General features: G+C 46.7%; 1 protein-coding gene and 1 long non-coding RNA gene across 2 annotated transcripts in view; one reads left to right on the forward strand and one right to left on the reverse strand.

Moving 5' to 3' along the window:
* Positions 1–21,821, forward strand: part of LOC121034820 (uncharacterized) — a 24,997-nt gene extending 3,176 nt beyond the window's left edge. The window contains exons 2-5 of the long non-coding RNA XR_005792634.1: positions 4,841–4,908; positions 14,269–14,698; positions 21,056–21,189; positions 21,771–21,821. This is a non-coding gene — a long non-coding RNA (uncharacterized LOC121034820). The remainder of the gene's footprint in view (positions 1–4,840; positions 4,909–14,268; positions 14,699–21,055; positions 21,190–21,770) is intronic.
* On the reverse strand, positions 5,540–10,967 carry CUNH9orf152 (chromosome unknown C9orf152 homolog). Its single transcript, XM_040481938.1, has 2 exons — positions 9,570–10,967; positions 5,540–7,350 (listed from the first exon to the last, which is right to left on the reverse strand). The coding sequence occupies exons 1-2, from the start codon at positions 9,760–9,762 to the stop codon at positions 6,824–6,826; spliced, it is 720 nt and encodes a 239-aa protein (XP_040337872.1). The 5' UTR covers positions 9,763–10,967; the 3' UTR covers positions 5,540–6,823.
* Positions 21,822–23,141: the final 1,320 nt, after the last annotated feature.

Genomic DNA, 23,141 nt, shown 5'->3' on the forward strand with positions numbered 1-23,141 from the left:
ACACACACACACACACACACACACATAAATAAGTCTTTAAGATATACACGAAGAGGGGTGCCTGAGTGGCTCAGTTGGTTAAGCATCCAACTTTTAATCTCAGCTCAGGTCTTGATCTCAGGGTCATGAGTTCAGGCCCCGCGCTGGGTTCCGTACTGCACATGAAGCCTACTTAAAAAAATACACACACACACACACACACACACACACACACACACACAGTTGCCACACCTGACCTGTTTTATGCCTTGATCAAAAAGAAAAATATAGAATATCAGTGCTCTGGCTCTAGTCCAGAGATTGTAATTTAGTTAGATATTGTCCAAGTTCCATGATGATTCTCTTGTGCAGTCAGGGTTGGGAAGCACTGTCTTAGGCCAATGCCTATGGACAGGGCCGACCCAGCTGCGTGCCTAAGGCTCGAGGGGCAACAGGGGAACCACAGCTCATGTTTGGGCCACATCACCAGGGTCTGGCCACAGTGAGCGCTTGTTCTGAGTCTCCTTTGCACACACACACACACACACACACACACACACACACCCTTTGGAGACTGGAGGTGGTCCGTGGCTGGTCAGGGGTCTTCCCATTGATTTTGTCAGCACGTGGTAGAGCTCAGCAGAGAGGAGCTTGGGTTTTGGGAGACGATCGCCCTTAGTCCTCAGGTTGTGAATGTAGCCACATGTGCCGTGGGCAGAACCTTAAAAGGAAAGCGAGCGTCTGGTGTTGGGGGAGAATCTGGCAAGTGGAATCTGAGACTGGCAGGGGGTGGAGACCCATGGCTGGGGCAGGAGTCTGGACAAGCTGTCTCCAGTCCCTCCCACCAGGAGAGCTCTGCGTTTCTTGTGAGCAGAGCTGCTCCTGCATCGGGACGGTATTTGCTGACCTAGATCTCCTACTGATCCCGAGGGCCAGATCAGGCTTTCCTTAATAACACGTGGGGAGTGTGGGTTCGCAGAGGACGAGGTGTTTACCACCACCGTTCCCCTCCTTCCATTTCTTGGCCAAGGCTGAGAGGCTGGCATGCTGCCAAGCCTTGGTTGTGATCCTGAGCTTGGGGAATTCGGGGGTGGATAAGAACAGCCAGGCTGGGGAAGGGTTAGGTATATCTGGATGAGAAGTCCTGGTTTAGAGCTAATATGGTTCGTATTAATACAGTGCTTCTTTATCAGGAATGGTGTTGATCATAGAAGTTTTTCAAAATATGCACAGCCTGATTCCAGGCTCATTGGTTCTGTTTTTTAGAGTAACCAAGCACTGTATTATTTGGAAGAGTTCTAGGTGGTGAACATCCCTGATTAAATAAGACCCCTGGCTTAGTGCTTTGTTTTAATTTGCTTTTATTTTCAGCGTCTTCAGTATGAGTTATTGTCAGATCTAGTTGGTGGTAATGTCTTCCAATTGTATATTTTTGTACTAGACTGCTGCCTTCTGGGTTTTTTTTTCTTTTTCTTTTTGGAGAACATAAAAGACTTTTATAATTAAAGTAGCTGGGGGCGCCTGGGTGGCGCAGTCGGTTAAGCGTCCGACTTCAGCCAGGTCACGATCTCGCGGTCCGGGAGTTCGAGCCCCGCGTCGGGCTCTGGGCTGATGGCTCGGAGCCTGGAGCCTGTTTCCGATTCTGTGTCTCCCTCTCTCTCTGCCCCTCCCGCGTTCATGCTCTGTCTCTCTCTGTCCCAAAAATAAATAAACATTGAAAAAAAAATTAAAAAAAAATAATTAAAGTAGCTGGAAAAATAAAAACAAAGCAAAGCAAAACAAAATAAACCAAAAAGAAAACAACAACAACAAAAACCTCAGCCAGGTGGTAGATTCATCAATGAACAGACAACAGGAAGGGAGATAAAAGGGTTCGTAATTGTGGTTGTATTGTCTTTCTGGGTGGCAGTGAAGGGGGAAAACTTCATGGAACTGCCGCAAGCCCAGAGCCAAGAAATAAAATGAAAATGAAAAGTTTAGTCACTTGAATACTGTTTCCAGGAAGCGAATCGTTCATTAGCTGTGGACGAAACATAATTGCAGCAGGAATTAAAAAAAAAAAAAAAAACTTCAGGAATTTATGTGCAGACAGAAGATGTTGACGGTGGGTCAGGTGGGTCTTTCTAAACAGCAAGGAAGTGACCTAAAGGAATATTAGTGCAAAGTAGGGATACCCAGTGCATCAGCGGCTGGGGAAGGGTTAGCTTTTAACAAGCAGGATTTAGAAAGTCATAGGGTTCTCTCTGGCCTCCAGACAGGAGCACCAATCTCACCACCAGTAGTTTCAAGACAAAAATGTTTCAAGAGGATTTCCTAGCTATGATGATGTAGAAATAAACGAAGGGAAGGGATCAGACAGGAGCAGTTTCACATAGTGTTAAAAGATAAACTGAGGCATGGTAAACACTCAAAGAGTTTATTTGAGCAAAAATCTACTCTGCTCAGGCAGCCCCCAATTGAAAGTGGTGAGGGGTGCTCCACCAGCAGAAGCTCAGGGAGAGATCTGGATACAGCAGCCAGGGAAGCAGAGTAAGGAATGATTGATTGGCTATAGCCCAACGCCTAGTTGGCTGTTTGCGACTGGTTGTCCTTAGGTTTCAATTTTGTAACCTAGAGGCGTTACAGGCTTGGAGTTGGTTTGCTTAAGTTAGACCACCTTCTCTAGCAGAGGTGATGGCAACAAGTAGGTACAGAAATGGCTCCTGTCCGTGTGCACAGGCCCCAGCTGGGCCAGCAGAGAGTAGATGAGACCCAGGCGCCCAGTCAAGAGAGGTAGACCTCTGATGCATAGCGGGTGGGAGGGCTGGAGCTAGGGGATGGAGCTCCTTGTCTGCACGAGCCTGTGGGGGCCACCACCTGTCCACACGAAGCCCACAGACCATGAGCTAGGTCAGTGTAGACAACCAAGGGAAGAGAGACTCAAAAGACACCACAACCTATCACATAAAGAGCCATCTGTGCTCTCTCTCTCTGCCTTCCACCCTGGTGCCAAAAGACTGTACCCTCGGAATGGGGGAGGGCTGTGTGACAAGGGGACCATGCTCCTCCTCCCCCACCCCCCACCCTGATCCGCTGGCCTTAAAGGTATTTGCTTCCAGGCTGTGCTGGGGTGGGGAGGGAGGTCTGTGGGATCTGACTTGAGCCAGAGGCAAGAACTGGGATGGAAAGTTAGGGAATCCTGGCTGAGGTGGCATGCAGGGAGGCTGCCCCTAGCGGGGATGTGGGGATGTGCCCCTAGTGGGGATGGCAGAATTGCCAGCTAATGCCAAGGCCTCTTCCTTTCCCTGCTCTTGCCCACAGGCGCTATTGTGGCCTCATGTTGTAATTGGGACTCGTGTGGCTCAGAGAGTTCGGGAACTCAGCCAAGGTCATATCTCCTAATGGCAGTGCTGAGACTGGAGCCCGAGGACTGAAGGCCATCACCAGCAGCCACGTGGTGGCAGGCTGGGCTGGGCTGGGGAGGGGAGGGGTCCTCACTGTGCTGGGAAGGCTGGGAGGCCTGATGCAGGGCCATCTGTTGTGAGCTGGGTGGTCCCTAGTTCATGAGAGCCTTCCTCTGCTAGCACTGCGGAGAGTGGGGGAAGAGGTTAGCTCCAGTCCTGCCCAGCACGGGAGAGAGAAAATCGGTTGTGGCTGGTATGATGGCCCAGACTAGCCGAGCAGGTGTGCCAGCCCATGGGCTGGTGGAAGTGTGAGTGTGACCCAGCAACAGAGGGATGGTTCTGGTCTAATGCTCCTGGGCAGAAGCGGCCTTGTGGGAAGAGGAAGGATCCCAAACCAGCCCTGCCCTTTCCCTCTCTTCCTTCAAGCTCTTCCAGGGGAACACTAGATCCTCAGCCGCACCCCCAGCACGAGAACAACTCGGGCCCAGGGAAGGCCAGGCCTCGGGGACAAGGGTGCTCTGTCCGATTAGCCTTGGCGGTGGGCAGTCGGCTCAGACCTGAACTTGTGGACACTGACCTGGCCTGTTCTTGGCTGAAAAGGTTTCCCACTCAGGCATCGCCTCTTGGACTCTGGCCTTCCGAACCCATGCTCAAGGAAAAGCAACTCCAGACTGAGGAATGTGGATCTAGAAAATGGGGATTTGTGGAAGGTTTGCAGTCAGGAGGGTGACCTGTGCCACGTCCAGCCTCTGAAGGTCCGTGACTCCCCACCACCCTGGCTCTCCTTCTGTCCCCAGTCAGGATCCTGCTCTGCGGTGTCCTTCAACTGCCCCCTCCTCCCTCTGCCCCACCTCTTCTAAGGAAGGATTGGAAAAATCCTTAGAGATTTTTCAACCAAGTAAACTGTGCATTTTCAGGACTTAATTCTGGACCCTGTCTTCTCTCGACACTCTGCATAGGTGAGCTCACCTTTGCTCATTTTTTCAGTGCCTCCACATACTAATGCCCCTTAAATTCATGTCCAGTCCAGAACTTTGGTCTCAATTATCCACCGGCCTATTTGATATCTTCATTTGTGTGCCTCACGAACATCCCCAACTCAGGACCCCTTGTTGTAATCTTCCTTCAGTAAATCCTAATGACTTTATCTCCAAAATATACGTCAGATGTATCTACTTCGTCCCCGTCTCTTCAGCTCCCACTCTTGCTTGAGCTGATAGCATCTCTCCCACCGAACTTGTCCTGGCCGTTTCCGGCCATTGCCTTTTAATGTGACCCTCAACTCATTCTCCGTAGAACAACCCAAGTAATCTGGTTAAACTGCAGATTAAATCATTTTAGTCTCATACGTACATCTCTTAATGACTACTTATTGGATGCAGAATGAAATCTAATAATGTGCTATAATTGGCCCCTATCTACCTGTGTTAGCCATTAGTGCTGTTCATCCATGCTTTCCATTTCTTCTCTCCTTCCAGGCACCTGGGATGACTGCATACCCTTGAAGTGAAGATAGGACTATGACACTCGCTTTGGACAATGAAACGTAAGCAAAAGTGACTTGAAAGCCAGTACATGACTGTGTACCTGGCTTTCTTCTCCTGCTACAGTGATGAGGGAACCCAGTATTGATATTGTAGGTGCCATGATGCTGAAGCAGCCTGAACTCTCGGCCATATATGCACGAGAGCTGCCCTGGGAAGTTTGCCCAAATCCACATGGACTTTTCATGAGCGAAAAAAAAAAAAAATTCTGTTGTAAGATTTGAAGGTTTGTTTCCGCAGCAAAACATAGCCTGTCTGACTGATACATTGTAGAAAGAGGGGTTACTTATGGGAATCCTCATTCATTCATTCATTTATAGAAAGCCACAAGCAGGGGAGAGGCAGAGGGAAAGTGGGGGGGGGGGAGAGAGAGACGCTTAAGCAAGTTCCACTCCCAGCATGGAGCCCCACACAGGGCTCAATCTCATAAGCAGTGAGATCATGACCTGAGCCCAAATCAAGAATTGGATGCTTAATTGAATGAGCCACCCAGGAGCCCCTGGGAATCCTCTTTACAACAAAAGTGAAGGACAAAGTTTTTTCAGAAAATGCCCTTAGTTTTCATTAGACTAAAAAAAATTTAACTGTGGCTCTTAAGAATTATTCACAAAAAAATGCAACAAACTCCCAAACTGCAGTGAATTTCTGGGTGATCCAATGAGCAGGCACATATGTATCTTTGACAGATAATGACACAGCTAGTTAACAACTCTGGATGAAGATGGACAAGACAGGATTGCCATTGGGGAAAAAGAGGAAAATACAAATGAAACTTTACAGAGCGTTTATCTGATATGAGGGAAAGGCACCTTCGGTGTGTTTAAATATCATTCCTAAAGTTAAAAATTAACCAAGAAAGACTGACTTTCTTCTCATCACTCAAGTAACACCTGGTTCACTTTTTCTTGAGTTTAAAATACCCCAGGAAGGATCTGAGTTCTTTAAATTCGGCTGAAGAGGAAGGAGTTTGTGGGGAATACATATTTTCCAAGTAGGAGCATTTCTTTGTCTCCTGCTCAGGCTCCAACTACTATATATTTTCAATCACTGGCAGTGTTTAATAAGAACTTAATTAGGAGACAGAGAGTGGGGGGGGGGAGGGAGGATGAGAAGACAGACAAATGGGAAGAAAGGAAGGAAGGGAGAAAGGATAGAAGGAAGGAAGAGAGGAAAAGAAAGGTAAGGAAAGGGAGGGAGGGAGGGAAGAATAGAGGGAGAGAGGCAAGGAAATAAACCAATGGTTGGTCTGGAATGTGCAGTCTCAGTGAGAGGTGAGAGATGGCCTAAACACCCTTAACACACAAAACAGTAGGTTTGTTTGTTTGTTTAACCCACAGTGACCATACTTTGGGAGTCTTAGCTGAAACAGTGTGCTCACTCCCAATGAATGTAGTGACTTCTAAGTGAGCTGGCCTCCAGGCACACTAACCAGAAAAAGGCAATTCTCAGTGCCCATCTTCTCCAGATCATGTGAGAAATCATCAGAAGATACTGAAAACAAGACTGCCCACGCCCGTTGACTCCAGGGCACTGCTAAGGCATTCCATTGGCTAGGGCGCCTGTGTTATGTTTGCAAATTCCCTTTTCTAGGGACAGGGGAGGAGACTTACTGGGCCTCCCCAAAGAATGGGCATCTAGGGCTCCATAGCAAGGTCTTTGTATATAAGCAGAATAAGGCCACATCGCATCGATTAGACAACCCTCTTTCATCCTGGACTGTGTGCAATCTGGTCCAGGCAATCTCTTCTTTTTTGAAGGGCAAGACTGTGTGTCCACCATGAAGTTCAGAATCCTTGCAACTGAGTTAGTCTAGCTCTTGTGCATAGCTAGAGGCCCTAGCTGTGGCTCTGCCTCCCGTGTTCTTTGATGAGGTCATCGATAGTTTCAAAGTTGAGACATTTGGCTGAGTAGAAAGCCTCAGGCTGGGCCATATAAGCCGAGGTTCCTGGCAGCTTGAGAGATCCTGGGAGTTTTCCTCTGGGGAAATGGATAGTGAGCTGGTTTTTCAGACCTGTGTGGGTTCTTTATGGAAGGAGGGCGCTGAATGCTGATATTTAAGCCAGATCCCACTGCCTTTGTTTGGACATTGTCCTCCTGACATTCATGCCGGGCTGTTTCTAGAATGCTGGTCCCTTGCTGAGTCATCTGATTGTTTTCAAACGAGCCCGGGTCTCCTTCCTGAGGGAGCCTTTGCTCAGACCCCACGAGCTTGCCCTTGTGTTTCACTTGAAGACCGGTTTCCTGATGGAAGGTCTGGACCCAGCGGTGCATCTCTAGGTGCTTGTGCCATGGAGATTTGGGGACCTGAAGACAGCCTCTGTCAGCCTCCTCCAGCATCACCTCTGCTTCAGGATCTGCCTCTTCCAGGGACAGGGAACACCTTCTCTCCTTGTTAATCCAAACAGCACTGACCATGGACTCTGCAGGAGCAGACGCGTACCCTCCTGACAAAGCAAGGCACAAGCAGGGTCACCACCAGAATGTACATGGGCAGCTCTCCTTTGAGGGGTCTCAGAGCTTTCAAGCTGAAGGAATATGATCCCAAAACGTCAAGGAAGCCAGGCGGCCGGTACATTGCATACATGGGACACACACATACGTGGGTCCCACATGACCCCACTTACGTATGTTCACACATGTGCATTCCCTCCCATGCCCACACATTCACACCCACACAAGTTCTCTAACACACACTCAGGCACAATTATCCATTCATTCCACAAATATTTATCGCGCACTCGTTATATGCCAGGGACTATTTATCCTAGGTTCTGAGAATACGGCAGTAAACATTGAGACAAAATCCACATCTTCATGGATGGGTTCTAGTGGGGTAGAATATGTTATATGTTCTATACAGATATCATATTATATAATTTAATAATTTATACGGAAAATATAGTCATTCTAGCAAGTGACTATATTCTAATAAAATCGCAGGTGGTAACCAATGCTATGAAGAAAAATCTCAAGCAGAACTGAGTTTAATTACAGACTCCAGGACTTAACTGTGATGAGCTGGGGAACTAGCATGTCAAGCTGACAGAGTGGTAGGTACAGGTTCACACGCACCGGCCAGGGGAAAAGGTTACTCTTACAGGGTTTTCTGTTCCGGGATTCAAATAACATGTGTCCCACCCAAGGTAGAGGATGCTCCTTTTGGACGACTGGCCCTTGCCCTTCTCCCCTCCCACAGACACAGTTCTGAGAACACATCAGCAGCTCCCACTGCTTCCCTGAACTGGCTGCAGGGGTGAGGATCCAGACTGATGTCCCTCTTCTTTCTTGGGGATGTATTTTTACCACCTTGTGGCACGTGATAGTTTATTGTCAACCCTTAGGGGCAGAGAAGGTGGTGGGGATGACTGGAAGGCACGTTCCCAGGACAGCAGGTCTGTGACCAGCCCGGGGTTCCCTCTGAATTGTCCGTGAAGCTCTCTTGAGTATTCGGGCATGTGTCGCAGCACGAGGCCCCGTAAAGGACAAAGTGAGTGTTCGGGCACGTGTTCTGCAGGGGCGGGGAGCTGGTGTCGGAGGTCTCAAGGCAGCAGGAAGCCCTGAGCTCCAGTTCTGGGAATCTAAGAACACAGGACTGGTGTGGCCATCTCTGCCAACAGTGGTGAGACTGGACATCTGTTCCCATTTGAGGACCGCACGGTTTTTCTCAGCACGAAAACCTTCACAAATAGTCAAAATGTTATGTACCTATTTGAGAACAGAGGAGGAGGGGACGTGACGGGAGAAGCCAGGAACTAGTGTCCTCTCCGCTATGTTAAGGTGAACAGGCAGGTCTTGGTGGCGGAGAGGAGCCTCTTTAGCTGTCCATCACAGCCTGTGGTCCACAGAGACCGAGGAAAAGGACTAAAGTGGGAGGTACACCTGGACCCTGACCCCAAAACAGATCCCACAGAGTGGCTGACCTGGCCTGGGAATCAGGAGTCTTTCCTGACAAAGCAGTGCCTGGCCAGCCCATCTGTGGTTAAGCTACCCGGTCCTAAGTGATCACATGATGCTAGGGGAGAAGGGCACTGAGTTAAGGGAAGGGAAGGGCTGGGATTGAGCCTTGTGCCGCAAACTTTCTCCAGGAATAAAATCTGAGTTCCCAGAGGGAAGAGACTTTTCCCCTTGAGGCTTCTGTATCTCCTGCTTCCTTGGCTGCTGTTTGAGACTATGATGAGCAAGCTCCGTGAGCCAGGGTGCCTCCTGAGTCCCTAAGCCCTGTGCTGCCTCTGGCCCTCGCCCGGCCTCCTGGGAATGCCACGTCTGCTCTCTCCAGAGCCAGTTTCTCTGGTTTGCAGGACGTGAGACCCAGCCAGGAAGAGCTACCGTCTCCCCACTGGCCCAGCAGGGGCACCAACCGCTGCCCTCCCCCCACCCGTCCACCAGGCAGAACAGTCCTACAAGGTGAGAACATAAGAGCAGAGGCCGGGTACAGCGGGCAGCCGGCCAGATGCCTGGCTGAGGCCGCTGGGTCAGTTGGCAGGGGAACTGAGCCAAGCAGAGCCGCCCTGAACCGGCCTCCCGGCTCTGGCTCTGCCTCTGCTGGCATCCCTGCTCTTCCCCACCAGGAGGGCTCCCGTAGCCCCCGCCTCCCCTGCCTGCAGCCCCGCCACCCATCAGGCCCACTCCCTCCACGTTTGCCCCAGCACCCGCCCAGCCCTACCTTTCGGGAGCACCACCAGGTGGGCCTGGGCCCTCTGCTGCCGACGCAAGCCTTCGTACTGGGCTCTCAGGAGCTGGATGCTGAGCCGGGGCCCTTTCCCTGGGGCCTGAGTCCCCGAGCCCTCAGCCATGAAGCAAGACCCCAGCCACCACAAATGGGGCAGGGCAGGGCATGGGCAGGGCAACCCCTTCATCCAGATCCGGGAGAAAAGCAAACAGTGGTGGGTGGGGCGTGGGAGGGGAGAGAAGGAGAGGCGGAGGGCGGGTGGAAAGGTAAGGGAGGAGGGGAAGAGGAGAGGGAGGGAAAGGTAAGGGAAATGGGGGACAGTGGAGGGGAAGGCAGGGCCAAGTGGAAGGTGGGGAAGGAGTAAAGCTCAGGCGAGGGGAAAAGCGGGGTGAGAGGGATGTGGGGGAGGGGAAGGCGGGAGAGGGGAAGGTAAGAGGAAAAGGAAGAGTCAGGGGGGAGGGGAAGATTGGGGAGGAAGTCAAAAGGGATCCCCAAGAGGGAAGGAAGGAACAGAGGAGGAAGGTTACGGTAAGACAGGGGGCTAAGGGGAGGAGGGAGGAGCCAGGGAGAGAGAACAAGGCAAGCACAGCTGCTCAGAAGCCTTCTGGGCGCCCAAGGAGGCCTCGTACTCCAGGTCCTTCTCTGCTCAATCCCGATGTTTAGAGTTCAATTCCTGGAGTTCCTGCGAAGTCTCGGGTTTCCTGGCGGGGCTGGAGCTGCTGCAGGGCAAAGCCGGGTGCCTCGTCAGCTCCCACCTCTTGGACTGAAACCTGGAGGCTCATGGGCAAACCTGTCCGTTTGGTTTGCAGCTGGAAAAAAGAATGCCTTCTGCGGACTCACAAAGCTGGTGCCTCGGGGAGGTGCATGCTGCAGCCATGCCCTAGGGAACCCCAGTAGGAAGGGAGCCCCAAGTCTCCACTCACCCACCGCGCACATCCCAGAAGAAAGCCCAACCCCAAAGTCCGCCTTGGGGACAGAGCGCAGGGGAGCCCCAGCTCTCTGACATTCCCACCGGCCTCTTTGGTCTAAGCATTCTCCAACCTAGCAGTGAGCTGGTGTTTATCTTACCCACAGCGAGAGGTACGCCCTCACCCCTGCTTGCCAGCCGCACCCTCTCTATATCCCCTTTGAATCCTAGACTCTCTGCCCCTACATCAGGGGGTCTGTCCTTGCATCCTTTGGTCAAGTAAGTCGCTTTCTATCTGGTCCTAACATGAGGCTTCCGGAGAACCCAATTTCCCAGCACACCTACGGGAGGCAATAGAAAGAAGGTCACAGCTGAACTCTAGGAGTCATTCTGGAGGTGAACTGGATGGGATCCAGGGGGTGTGATATGGAGGGCAAGTCTTCATTGGCAGGGTGTTCATTTTCTAGGGCTGCTGTGACAAAGTGCCACAATTGGTGAGCTTAAACAGCAGAAATGTATCGTCTTATAATTCTGGAGGCCAGAAGTGCCAGCAAGCCTGGATTTTTTTCTGGGGACTATGAGGGAATCAGTTTTAGGCTTCTCACCTGGCTTCGGTGGCTTTGCTGGCAGTCTGTGGTGTTCCTTGGCACGTAAAAGCATCCCTTGACCTCTGCCTTTATATTCACATAGTGATCTCCCGTTGTGCATGTCTCCGTGTCCAAATTTCCCCTTTTTATAAGGACACCAGTCATGTTGGACTAGGGTCCACTCTAATGGTCTCATCTTTTAAAATATTTATTTATTTATTTTGAGAGAGAGCGAGCGAGGGAGAAACCCAAGCAGGCTCTATGCTCACGGAGTTGGGCTCAATCTCACAAACCGTGAGATCATGACCTGAGACGAAACCGAGAGTTGGACGCTTAACCGACTGGGTCACCCAGGTGCTCCCCTCATGGCCTCCTCTTCATTCAACTAGCGATATCTGCAATGACCCCATTTCCAAATAAAGTCACGTTCTTAGGTACTGGGGTTAGAACTTCAACTTATGAATTTGGAGGGACACGATTTAACCCGTATAAGGGAGGTGAATGGTACTTTCAGTCACAGAGATAGGCACAGGAGAGGAGCAGACCGGCAGGTGGGAAAGGAGAAAGAAGGGTTTTGTGTTAGACGTTGTGACAGAGGTGCCTGTGGTCTTTGGATCATCAGGAGGGAGTCCGCATCTTGGTAGAGAGAGGCCAATGTCCTCCTTTGTGAAAATGATACAGTTGGTTATTGGAAAAGCCTAATAGTGCTGCTATGAATATTCATGGATGGTTTTTCCTTGAGGACTCGTCTCCAATACTTTTGGTTACTCTTCGTAGGAGCAGAATTGCTGACTCATATGGTTGTTGCATGTTGTTTTTCTTGCAAAACTTCCTTGGCCAGAAGTGTATTGCACTTTGATGATATTAAACAGTTTTTTGCATTGTATGCCTTGGCTGCTCTGTTGCCATGCCAAGAACTCTGCCCTAGAGCAAGCTGGCCTTTGCAAGTTAGCGTGTTTGTTAGCGTGTTTGGTTTTTTGGAAAGGGGATCACCGTTTATAATTTCTCATCACGTAATGACAAAATAATACCCTGTCTAGAAACAAGATTTTGAGAGGCAAGGACACTTTCTGACCTTCTTTTCCCAACACTATTATGTCCAGTGAATTAAAAGTCCAGGGGCACCGGGATAGCTCCGTCGGTTAAGCGTCCGACTCTGGCTCAGGTCATGATCTCACCCTTCGCGGGTTTGAGCCCCGCATCGGGCTCCCTGCTCTTGGCATGGAGGCTACTTTGGGTCCTTGGTCTCCCTCTTTCTCTGCCCTTCTCCCGCTTGCACTCACTCTTTCTCTCAAAACTAATAAACATTAAAAAATATATGTTAAAAGTTCAGTATGCAAATGTGCAAAAGTTTTCCCAGATTTGATTTGCTGTGGCCCATATCAGAATCCTTACCTGTGCAATTGCAATTGGAACTCTATGGAACAATAATATACAATATCAGTGAGTGAATTGTAGAGGCAGCGTGGTGACGACATACCTGGCTTCTACGGCCAGAATACCTGGGTTTTCATCCTGGCCGTGCCACTTACTAGTTGTCAAATCCTGTTTCTTAATCCCTGCATGCCTTGGTTTCTCCATCTGTAAAATGGGCTAATAATAGTTACAGTTTACCCATCTGTAAAATGGGGCTAATAATAGCATCTTTGTAAGGATATAAAGTCTTAAATTTTTTTTAATGTTTATTTATTTTTGAGAGAGAGACAGAGAGAGACAGAGTGTGAGTGGGGGAGGGGCAGAGAACGAGAGGGAGACACAGAATCTGAAGCAGGCTCCAGGCTCTGAGCTGTCAGCACAGAGCCCAATGCAGGCCTGGAACTCATGAACCGAGAGAGCATGACCTGAGCTGACGTGGGACACTTAACTGACTGAGCCACTCAGGCGCCCCTGGATATAAAGTCTTTAGAACAGTGCCTGGCATGAGGTCAGCACTGTAAGAGTTTGTTGAAGGCAAATTCACAAGTTGGTCCAGATAATTACAGTACCTTTAATCAAAATAGTAAGTTAATATTACAAGTTCTTCTGAAGGAGCTTACTGATTTTAGTTTTGACAATGCCTATCACTCTCTATTAAAGAATGTTTCCCGCCCCTCTGCCCCCAAATAAAGTATATAAAAGCTATTGAAGGACCACTATGGGGTGACTACTTAATAATTCATTTTAAATACCTAAAAAGAGATATTACGACATTTAAAAGCAATTTTACTAATGACAAAGCACAATGTAACTATAAGAATAACAGCCTCGGGGCACCTGGGTGGCTCAGTCCATTAGGCGTCCGACCTCAGTTCAGGTCATGATCTCACAGTCCATGGGTTCGAGCCCCGCGTCAGGCTCTGTGCTAATAGCTCAGAGCCTGGAGCCTGCTTTGGATTCTGTGTCTCCCTCTCTCTCTGCCCCTCCCCTGCTCATGGTCTGTATCTCTCTGTCTCAAAAATAAATAGAAACATTTAAAAAATTTAAAAAAAAAAAAAAAAGAAAGCCTCCACCATTTAGTTATGAAATCATGATTCAATTCATTCAATGTTTATTCATTCAACAGTACTTATTCAGTTACTACAGTGTTCCAGACTCACGAAGCCATATCAAAAAGTAAATTAAACAGACATGATCCTCATGGAACTTCCAGTCCAGTTCTGGGTAAGAATTGTATAATTACAAGTTCTGATGAGCACTAGGTGAAAATACAATACATAATTTAAATGAAATGATGCATATATAGCATTTGGTAGAGTTTCTGGCTGTAATATATGTTACTTATGATTATGTACTGTTCCAATAATTATAATGTATTGACCTGTAAAAAAAAAATCCATCATCTTACCTTGAAGCTTCCTGCCCTCTAGTGGGGACTTTGAGTCATAGTCACAAAACAACTGGGCAAGGTCGAGGGGGGTTTGGTGTTTCAGCTACTATTTAATGAGCTACTATTTAATTCAGCTACTATTTAATGAGCTCTTGCTGGTTGCAAGGTATTAGGCCGTGCAAGACACTTGCCTGCTATAAAACCAAATAAAAATAGTTACTTATAAAATAAATAACACATAAATAGTTACTTATCAAGATACCTAGCTTTGGAGAAACTTTTTTCTGTTCACATGCCTGGCAGGTCTGTTTGCAGAGATGTGTTTATATGGGCACAGGGGGTGGGGGACGTGGAATTTCCCTGCTCTGAGTTCTCTGCCTGATCTCAACACAGGTATGGCCTGGACCCTCTGCACTGCTACCTATCAAGTCTGAACCTGTTAACAAAGATTCGGGGAAGAATAGCGACCGTAATTTCATAGACTTTCTGTCTGGACTTACCCACAACCATCCGGATATAAATGTTGCCCTGTCCTGTTACCCACGCTATGAGCCTCTGCTTAGACTGTGTTGTCCAAGTTCCACGCCTCTGCTCTGCTGTTCGCAGACTACACTGCAGGTCTCTCTATAGCATGTGAATTTATGCACAGATCTAGATGTGTGCACCAAACACCAAGGAAATTCACCAAAAGTCCTACGGTTCTCTGCTTCTGTTTTTACCAAAGATTTCAACTACGTCTATGGCTTTTGGACAATGACTTTCGGATCCCAGCAGGTTTTACTGATGACACCTGGGCTTAATAGAAATCACGTGAACTGGTCAGGTGAATGTTGCTCAATTTGGCCTAACCTCACTATCAGTTTCGACATTTCATTTGACTTTTTGTGATGTTTTATGTATTTCTTTTTTTTTTATTTTTTTTTTATTTTTTTTTCAACGTTTATTTATTTTTGGGACAGAGAGAGACAGAGCATGAACGGGGGAGGGGCAGAGAGAGAGGGAGACACAGAATCGGAAACAGGCTCCAGGCTCTGAGCCATCAGCCCAGAGCCCAATGTGGGGCTCGAACCCACGGACCGTGAGATCGTGACCTGGCTGAAGTCGGACGCTTAACCGACTGTGCCACCCAGGCACCCCTTATGTATTTCATTTTATTTGATTTATTTCTGATATTTATTTTTAATGGGCTATTTTTGTGTTTGGGTATATTTGGAGATGCGCTAAGCCCCAGAGCACAAGAGTTTTCGAGACCCGGAGTCAGGTTAAACATTTGCCGGAAGTTCTCTTTCCATGCATCCTGGGCTGCTCAGTTCTTTCTCCTCAGGGGTTCTGGGTGGAGGCAGGCCTGGGTGCCTCCCCACTTCCTCAATAGTGAATCACTAAAGAATAAGCCTTTTATTAGTCTCTAGCTTCTGTGCCCCCAAATTTAGCCCAGTCCTCCTGGGAGAGTGGACATTCCTTGGATAGTCAAACGAAAATGAAAGCAGCAATGAAAAGATGATTGCAAATATAAACAACGTGGGCCTCTAGGCAATTTGTGAACATGGAGGACAGATAACCAAGCATTTGAAAGTCCTGACTTCTCCATGCCTGCAGTCTGCAGATGCAAAGAGGCACAGAGTCAGAGATGGAGAAAGATTTTGGTCCATCCAGAAACTGCAACTTGTGCTTTGCTTGAAGGCAAAGCATGTACCATCTGAAGACGCTCTCAGATTGCTTATTGACAAGAATTACATGCCCCCAAAGTTGAATTCACTTAGGGACCCACGTAGAGAGTGAATCTAAATTAAAGAAATTTCAAGCCACACATAAACCTATTGAAAGCAGAAAAACCCCTTGAAACAGCTTGATATGTTTGTGACAAAGGTGGCCTTGCAGAGCGGTGGGGAAGGCAGTAAACGGTGCTCGACAAACAGTGTTCAGGCGGATGGATGTCCCTGTGGGAAAAGATTGATCTCGGCCTCTGCCTCACATCATGCACAAAGCATCAGACACAATTCTAACTGAATTGTAGGTCCACAAAAAAAAGGCAGTAGGTCTTCTAGAAGAAATAGTAGAGTAAGTTTTATTTACTTGGGGAAGGCAACGATTACAAGACAGAAAAACCACTAATAATGGGGCATATTGTTGATAAAATGGACTGCATTAAAATGAGGAAATTCTTGTTTCTTACTGAAGGTATTATTAAGAGTAAAAATGAAGGACACGGGGGTGCTTGGGTGGCTCAGTCAGTTAGGCGTCCGACTTGGGCTCAGGTCATGATCTCACAGTCCGTGGGTTCGAGCCCCGCGTCAGGCTCTGTGCTGATAGCTCCAGAGCCTGGAGCCTGCTTCGGATTCTGTGTCTCCCTCTCTTGCCCCTCCCCTGCTTGTGTTCTCTCTCTCATAAATAAATAAACATTAAAACAATTTTAATACAGGGCACAGAGTGGATATAGAAATACCAGTCAATAGACTCGTATCTAGAATATATAAAGAACAACAAGCTACTATGAAAAAGATAGACGCCAATACAGAAGTAGTCAAAAGACAGCTACTTCAAACAAGGCCAAGAAGCATACAGATACTCACACTTGACATCACTGAAGTCAATAGCTGTGCTTTTTATAATAGATATAAAATGAATGAAATATTCACATCAAGTCTCTTGGTTTCTTGTGGTAGTTGACATCTGTCCCTGCCGTAATCAAATTGAACTGAATATAAATTTCTTCTTCGAACATATTATGATTATTTCTTCTATCTACAAATTCTATCTAAAATTTTTCTTCCTGGAGAACGAATAATCATCCCTCATTGTTTTTCAAAAGCATTTATACTAAATTCCACCGTTTTCTGTAGATATTGCCCATGGTTTTCTGTAGTCAGCTAAGCAAAGATTGCCCCAACAGGACACAAAATGCTTAGCATAATGCCGATGTGCTGTTTCTTAAATGGAGTTTGAGCCAGCACTCTATGTCAGCATTGGCTTGTCTGTTCACTGTCATCAATTGTTCACACCTCCCCTCCCCCGGCCCCCACCTCTGGCAGTTGTGTGTATGCTTCTTTTCATGCGCAAGTGACATTTCATACCGCTTTCGTGGAGAATCTAGTTTACAGTCGTAAATAGCAACGTTGGCCAAAGATAATCCCCGACGTTAGTTGTAAGCCACGGAATGGAAGTAGTAACATACTTTTCCTTGAACTGGGAATGTGAAAGCCAGTTTCTACAACTTCTTTCTGTGTTTTAAAATGTAGGTTTTAGGGGCACCTGGGTGGCTCAGTCGGTTAAGCCTCCAGCTTGGGCTCGGGTCATGATCTCACAGTTCACGAGTTCGAGCCCCGTGTCAGGCCCTGTGCTGACAGCTCAGAGCCTGGAGCCTGCTTCACGTTCTGTGTCTCCCTTTCTCTCTGCCCCTCCCTTGCTCATGGTCTGTCTCTCTCTCTCTCTCTCTCTCAAAAATAGTGATTAAAAAAATTTTTTTTAATGTAGGTTTTATTATTGAGATGTGATGAGGCCAACAGATCAGGAGATGTCTGCCATTGGAAAGATAATTGTTACTCAAGGTTCTCAGGAGGAGCCGGCCTACCGTTCCCTGCGGGGGCCACGTGGGGAAGCACAGGGTCAGGCAGGAGGCGGAAAGGATGAGGGGAAAAGGTGGGCAGGTGCCTAATTGTGGTTTCCACAGGAAGGAATGGGGGGAGCAGGGTAAACAGGCTTAGACTTGGCTGGTTCAAACACTTGCAGAGGCCCCAGGGGCACAGGAACTGTCCCTAGCAGCCTAGTACCTGGCATCACGACCTAGTGATGGCAGGCCTTGGGCTTGGATTTTCAGAATCTGAGCTCTGGGCTCAGCTCACCTGGGTAGTGAGGGCCCCTCATTCCAACTTTTAGAAATACACGTCTGTTCGGTTTTCAGCCAGGAGCAGCAAAATGCTGTTCTGGTGGAAGACAGTTGGAGAAATCAGAGGCAAACCTTAGTCTTCCATTCTTGTGACACATGGTGGGAATTCACACTGTGGATTTTTTAAATTTTTAAAAATTTTAATTCCAGTGCGGTTAACATACAGTGTTATATTAGCTTTAGATATACAATATAGTGATCCAATAATTCCATGTATAACCCAGTGCCCATCATGATAAGTGGCCTTCTTTTTTTTTTTTAATTTTTTTTAACTTTTTTTTATTTTATTTTTGAGACAGAGAGAGACAGAGCATGAATGGGGGAGGGGCAGAGAGAGGGAGACACAGAATCGGAAGCAGGCTCCAGGCTCTGAGCCATCAGCCCAGAGCCCGACACGGGGCTCGAACTCACGGACCGCGAGATCGTGACCTGAGCTGAAGTCGGACGCTCAACCGACTGAGCCACCCAGGCGCCCCATAAGTGGCCTTCTTAATCCCCATCGCCTGTTTCTCCCATCCCCCACCTACCTCACCTCTGCTGACCATAAGTTTGCTCTCTATAATTGAGTGTGTTTCTTGGTTTCTGTGTCTCGCTCTTGCCTTTGCTCATTTGTTTTGTTTCTTAAATTCTACATGTGGTATTTGTCTTTCTCTGATTTATTTCGCTTAGCATTATACTCTGTAGTTCCATCCATGTTGTTGCAATGGCAAGATTTCATTCTTTTTTTTATGGCTGAATGATACTTCCAGTGTGTGTGTGTGTGTGTGTGTGTGTGTGCGCGCGCGTGCGCGTGCCACCTCTTTATCCATTCATTTATTGATGGACACACTATGGATTTTTAACATGATTTTTTTTTGTTGTTTTTGGCTCTGAGGTGATGAGAACAGGTGGATTGTGGCTCTGAGTGCCAGAGCCTGATAGAGAGAGGCAGTGAGGTATACAGGCTCTGGGTTGGTTGGTTTGCATATGAAAGTCACATTCACAGGCGAGTCCTTTACTGGAGCTAGGAATTGGTTAGCCCCGGGCCAGGCAGTCCCATTAAGGTCCGTAAGGTCCCAGATGTTGAAACAGAATAAAAAGACATGCTTAATACACTGTGTTTGAAAGACTTGTTGTTAAACGAAATACTATGTTTTCTACCATGTTTATCCAGTGGAAATCATCACCATTAATTTGAGGCACATTTAGTTTTGCTAGAAATGATCTCAAGCTACGAAAAGGGTTCGAGTCACTTTCTAGTACCATTATCCAACAGGGTAACACTCCAGAAGTTGTGTCCTTTTTTATCAATTTGCTGGTTTTGTGGGTATAATTTTAACTTACAAGATACAACCCAGAGTTATATTTTGTTGCTTCTAAATTATGCATTTGACATGAAGAATTCTCTTTTCCATCTCAGTGTTTTAATTAGTAGCTAAAGAATCATTTACCAAATAATATGAAGTTTCAAGGATTAAATCAGACATGAAGTTCAAGATGTGGATTTGAGCAGAAATTTTTCTTATTAATTTTCATGAGTAATTGAATACTCATTAATAAATAACATAGTGCCTTATTTCTGAATTTTACATGAGTTATGCTCAATAAAGTCAGTTAATTTTTATTGCTGCTACTTTTAAAAAATTATAGCAAGCTTTTTTGAAAATTTTCTATTTTTCCCTTTTAATTGTTTTTCTCCTGTTATTATTTCTAGTATGATCTTGACTTATACTCACTTTGGTGACCTAAAGGTTTAAAAAATAATACATAGTTGTTTTCAAATACTCAAATTTTTAACATATTTTAATCTAAACATGTAAATCAAAAGTTGGAAAATAAAAAAACTTAGAACAGTCTCAGGTCTTCAAAAATTACTTTCTCTAAATATTCAAAATTGCCTCAATAATTAAAGGACAAAAATATAAAGGAATTACTCCAAAAACCAACATTTTTAATTTGTGAAAAACTGCGTTAAATACCTTTTTATAAACAATAAAGCCACACTCGAGTATTCAGTGCCCTCCTCCTTGCCAATATAAAGAAATACAATTAGCGTCACATTTTCAGGTTACATCCCCGGCCTGCATGTTTACATACAAATTCAAAAGTAATATGAATTCTGTAATATTGCAAAATGTTCCTGGGTTGCCCAGTGCAACTGTTGCAAACTGCAGTATTTTGTGAGAACCTCAGGAAGGGGGACTTGAAACAGAAAGAAAAGCAATCAGAGGTGTCTCTAGCAGGACCGCTTAATGATACTTTGTATTGCAAGAATCAACCGCTTCCAAGCTGAGAAGAATGGACCGTGGAGAATTGATGTTCTTTTCTCTTACCCATTTCTTCTTCCACTCCCTGCACTCGACAGTTTCACCCGTCTCCCACAACCCCCCAAAATGTCTCTGCTGAACCAGTTACAGATTGCTGAGTCACAAACTCAAAACCGAGGCTTACTACGGGGACAGCAGCGTGTTAATTCTCTGAAGGTGGCCACACAGGCTTTTTCAGCCAGGCTCATTCAAATGCATGCCTGTTGGTGAATGTCCGTGTGCACAGATTTCCTTGGGGCATTTAACACTCCAGAGAAATCTTACAGTGTTTTCATCTATTAACCCCTGTAGGTAATAGAATCCTGTAGATTCTGCCTCCAAATTCTCACTTCCCAGACTTCAGTGTTCTCAGAATCACCTAGAGAGAGCTTATTTAAAATGCAGATTCCTGGGTCCCACCCCAGAAATTCTACTTTATATAGAATCTGCATTTGTTAGAAGTCTCCAGACCACACTCTAAGGGATACTGATCTACAGGTCTACACCAGCACCCCCTCTTTAACTCTGCAGTAACAATTCAGATCACCCACACCTGTTTCTCCCTGCGTAGACTCCTCAATGATACTCCTGATCCAGCACACGTGAATGTAGTGCTTCCTGTTACTAGCTGCACATTACAATCACCTGGAGAACTTTAGAACTATCTCCTGATGCCTGTGCCTCGCTCATAGCAATTAGACCCTCTGGGACTGGGGCCCCCGCTACCAGAATAGTTTAGAGCAAACCCAGTAGATAAAACTGTGCAGCCAGAGTGGAGAATCGTTCTGATCACTCACTGCCTCCCTGGGTCTTTCTTACCCTGCCTTTCGTATTCTAAGTTTCCTTGTTCCTAGAGCAAAGCTTCCCAGCCCGTATCCCAGAGAAGGCAAATCAGTTACAGGTGTGGCACAAAACAGTGACCTGTCCGTAACCAGGCTGCTCCTGGGCCCGCAGGCTCCTACAGCTCTTTGGAGGAGAGCTTGAGCTGAGTTTCGTTTGCTTTTTGCTCCAGGATCCTGTGCTCTCTGCTGCCCACTGTAGATGAGGTCCCCATCGAGATACAGAAGGAGAACACGGCCCGGGTGCCCCGGAGGCCCAACCCCAAGATAATGGCTGGTTGGGGAAGAAGGAGTCATACGAGCCAGGGTGAGTGGAAGGCCAAGCTGCAAACAGCAGCCACCCGCCCCCCCCCCCCCCCATCCCTGTCTTCATGTGTACTTGATTCTTTCACCTGAGTGTCACTGATATGCCCTGTCTGTAGTTAGGGGGTGACCAGTAGTCACATGTCCTACTGTCCAGCAATGCACATGTATTCTGAAAATTGCATTGTCACTTTGAAAGATTTGATTTAAAAAACATGAGGGGCGCCTGAGTGGCTCAGTTGGTTAAGCATCCGACTCTTGATTTCAGCCGAGGTCATGACCCAAGTGTTGTAGGGTCAAGCCCTACAACCGTTAGGCTCTGTGCTGAGTGTGGAGCCTGCTTAAGATTCTCTCCCTCTCCCCCTCTCCCCCTCCCCCCCTCTCCCCCACCCATGCATGCTCTCTCTTTAAAATAACAAACATGAAACTGGGTTTAAAATCTATCAGCATTATCATTGTAAGTGTTAAAACTGTACCCGGCCATGAAAGAAAAGGAGGAACTGTTGTCTCTTGTAAGCATCATTTCAGTTGCTGGTTGGTAAGTTGTTTAAAATTTTTTTTAATGTTTATTTATTTTTGACAGAGAGAGAGAGAGAGACAGAGACAGAGCATGAGCAGGGGAGGGACAGAGAGAGAGGGAGACACAGAATCTGAAGCAGGCTCCAGGCTCCGAGCTGTCAGCACAGAGCCTGACTTGGGGCTCGAACTCACATGCCATGAGATCATGACCTGAGCTAAAGCTGGACGCTGAACCGACTGAGCCACCCAGGCGCCCCTGGTTGGTAAGTTGTTTAAAGTTTTTATCACCTACTCATGTGATCAAGGTTTGCTGTTTTGTTTTTTTTTTTTAACTGATGGTTACTAGCTATAATAGGAGAAAACTTATAAAAGCTTGACTAGGAATTGTATGTAGCATACACACCCTGTCAAAACAAAAATGTTCCCAAGTGTTTAAAAGCCGTCATTTGCCTGACTTTGAGGTTTCAACAATATCAAAATTATGAACTTCTGTTTACTCAAACACTGCGCAAAGGTAGCTTTGTGGTCCATTCGCTGAATAATATAGAAAGATTTTCTGGAAAATGTTTCTTGAGAGAGCCTGCTCCTTTGAAGTGAAACTAAGGGCCACTAAGCCTGATCCACGTAGATGGCTGTTGCATAGCCGATGATCATTCCAGAAGCATCCCGTTTCTGAGTGCGAGGCAAAGACTGGCAGTGGCTTCCGGGCACAGTGAGCTCAGTAGTGTTGTGTTTGGCCCCGGAGGTCAGGAATGATGGTGGTCATGGGAGAAAGAGGTATGAGGGATGTGGGACATTCTCAATTCTGGAAATGAGATAAAAAAAAACCAAAACGTTAAATGATATGCTATTTAAAAATCCAAAAAGTGGGTGAAAAGGTGAGTCACAGGCTAAAAAATATTTGCGACATAAAATCAATAAAAGGCTAGCGTCCAGAATGAACAAAGTATGTTGAAAAATCAATAAGGATTAACCATCAATAGAAAAATAGAGGAAAAGACTTGAACAGGTGCTTCATGAGAGAAGATCTGAGTAGCCAGTAAGCATGGTGAAAATGCTTCATTAATCACAGAAATGCACAATAATGTCAAAATGATTACACATCCACTAAATTGGATTTAATTTGAATTTAAAGGTCTTGGGAATACTACGGTGATGACTACGTGAAGTTAAGGACCCGGTAAAATTGGCCTCTGATAAGCTTAAGCAAATTCAAACTTGACTCCATGTGTGATCCAGGGATCAGCAGCCCTGGCCCAGAGAGCTTGCCCAGTTGCAAGCAACCACCCAGTTGCAGACCTCCCAAATCAGAACTGGCATCTTAGCAAGATCTGCAGGTGATTTCATGTACGCTTTCATGTTTAAGATGCCTTGCTCTATAAATCACTGAGTCACAAACTCAAAACCGAGGCCCTAAAGAGGCTTGTTCATGACAGC

Source organism: Herpailurus yagouaroundi, unplaced genomic scaffold, assembly GCF_014898765.1.
Source record: "Herpailurus yagouaroundi ecotype Mexico unplaced genomic scaffold, PumYag 160, whole genome shotgun sequence".
Lineage (NCBI taxonomy): Eukaryota > Metazoa > Chordata > Mammalia > Carnivora > Felidae > Herpailurus > Herpailurus yagouaroundi.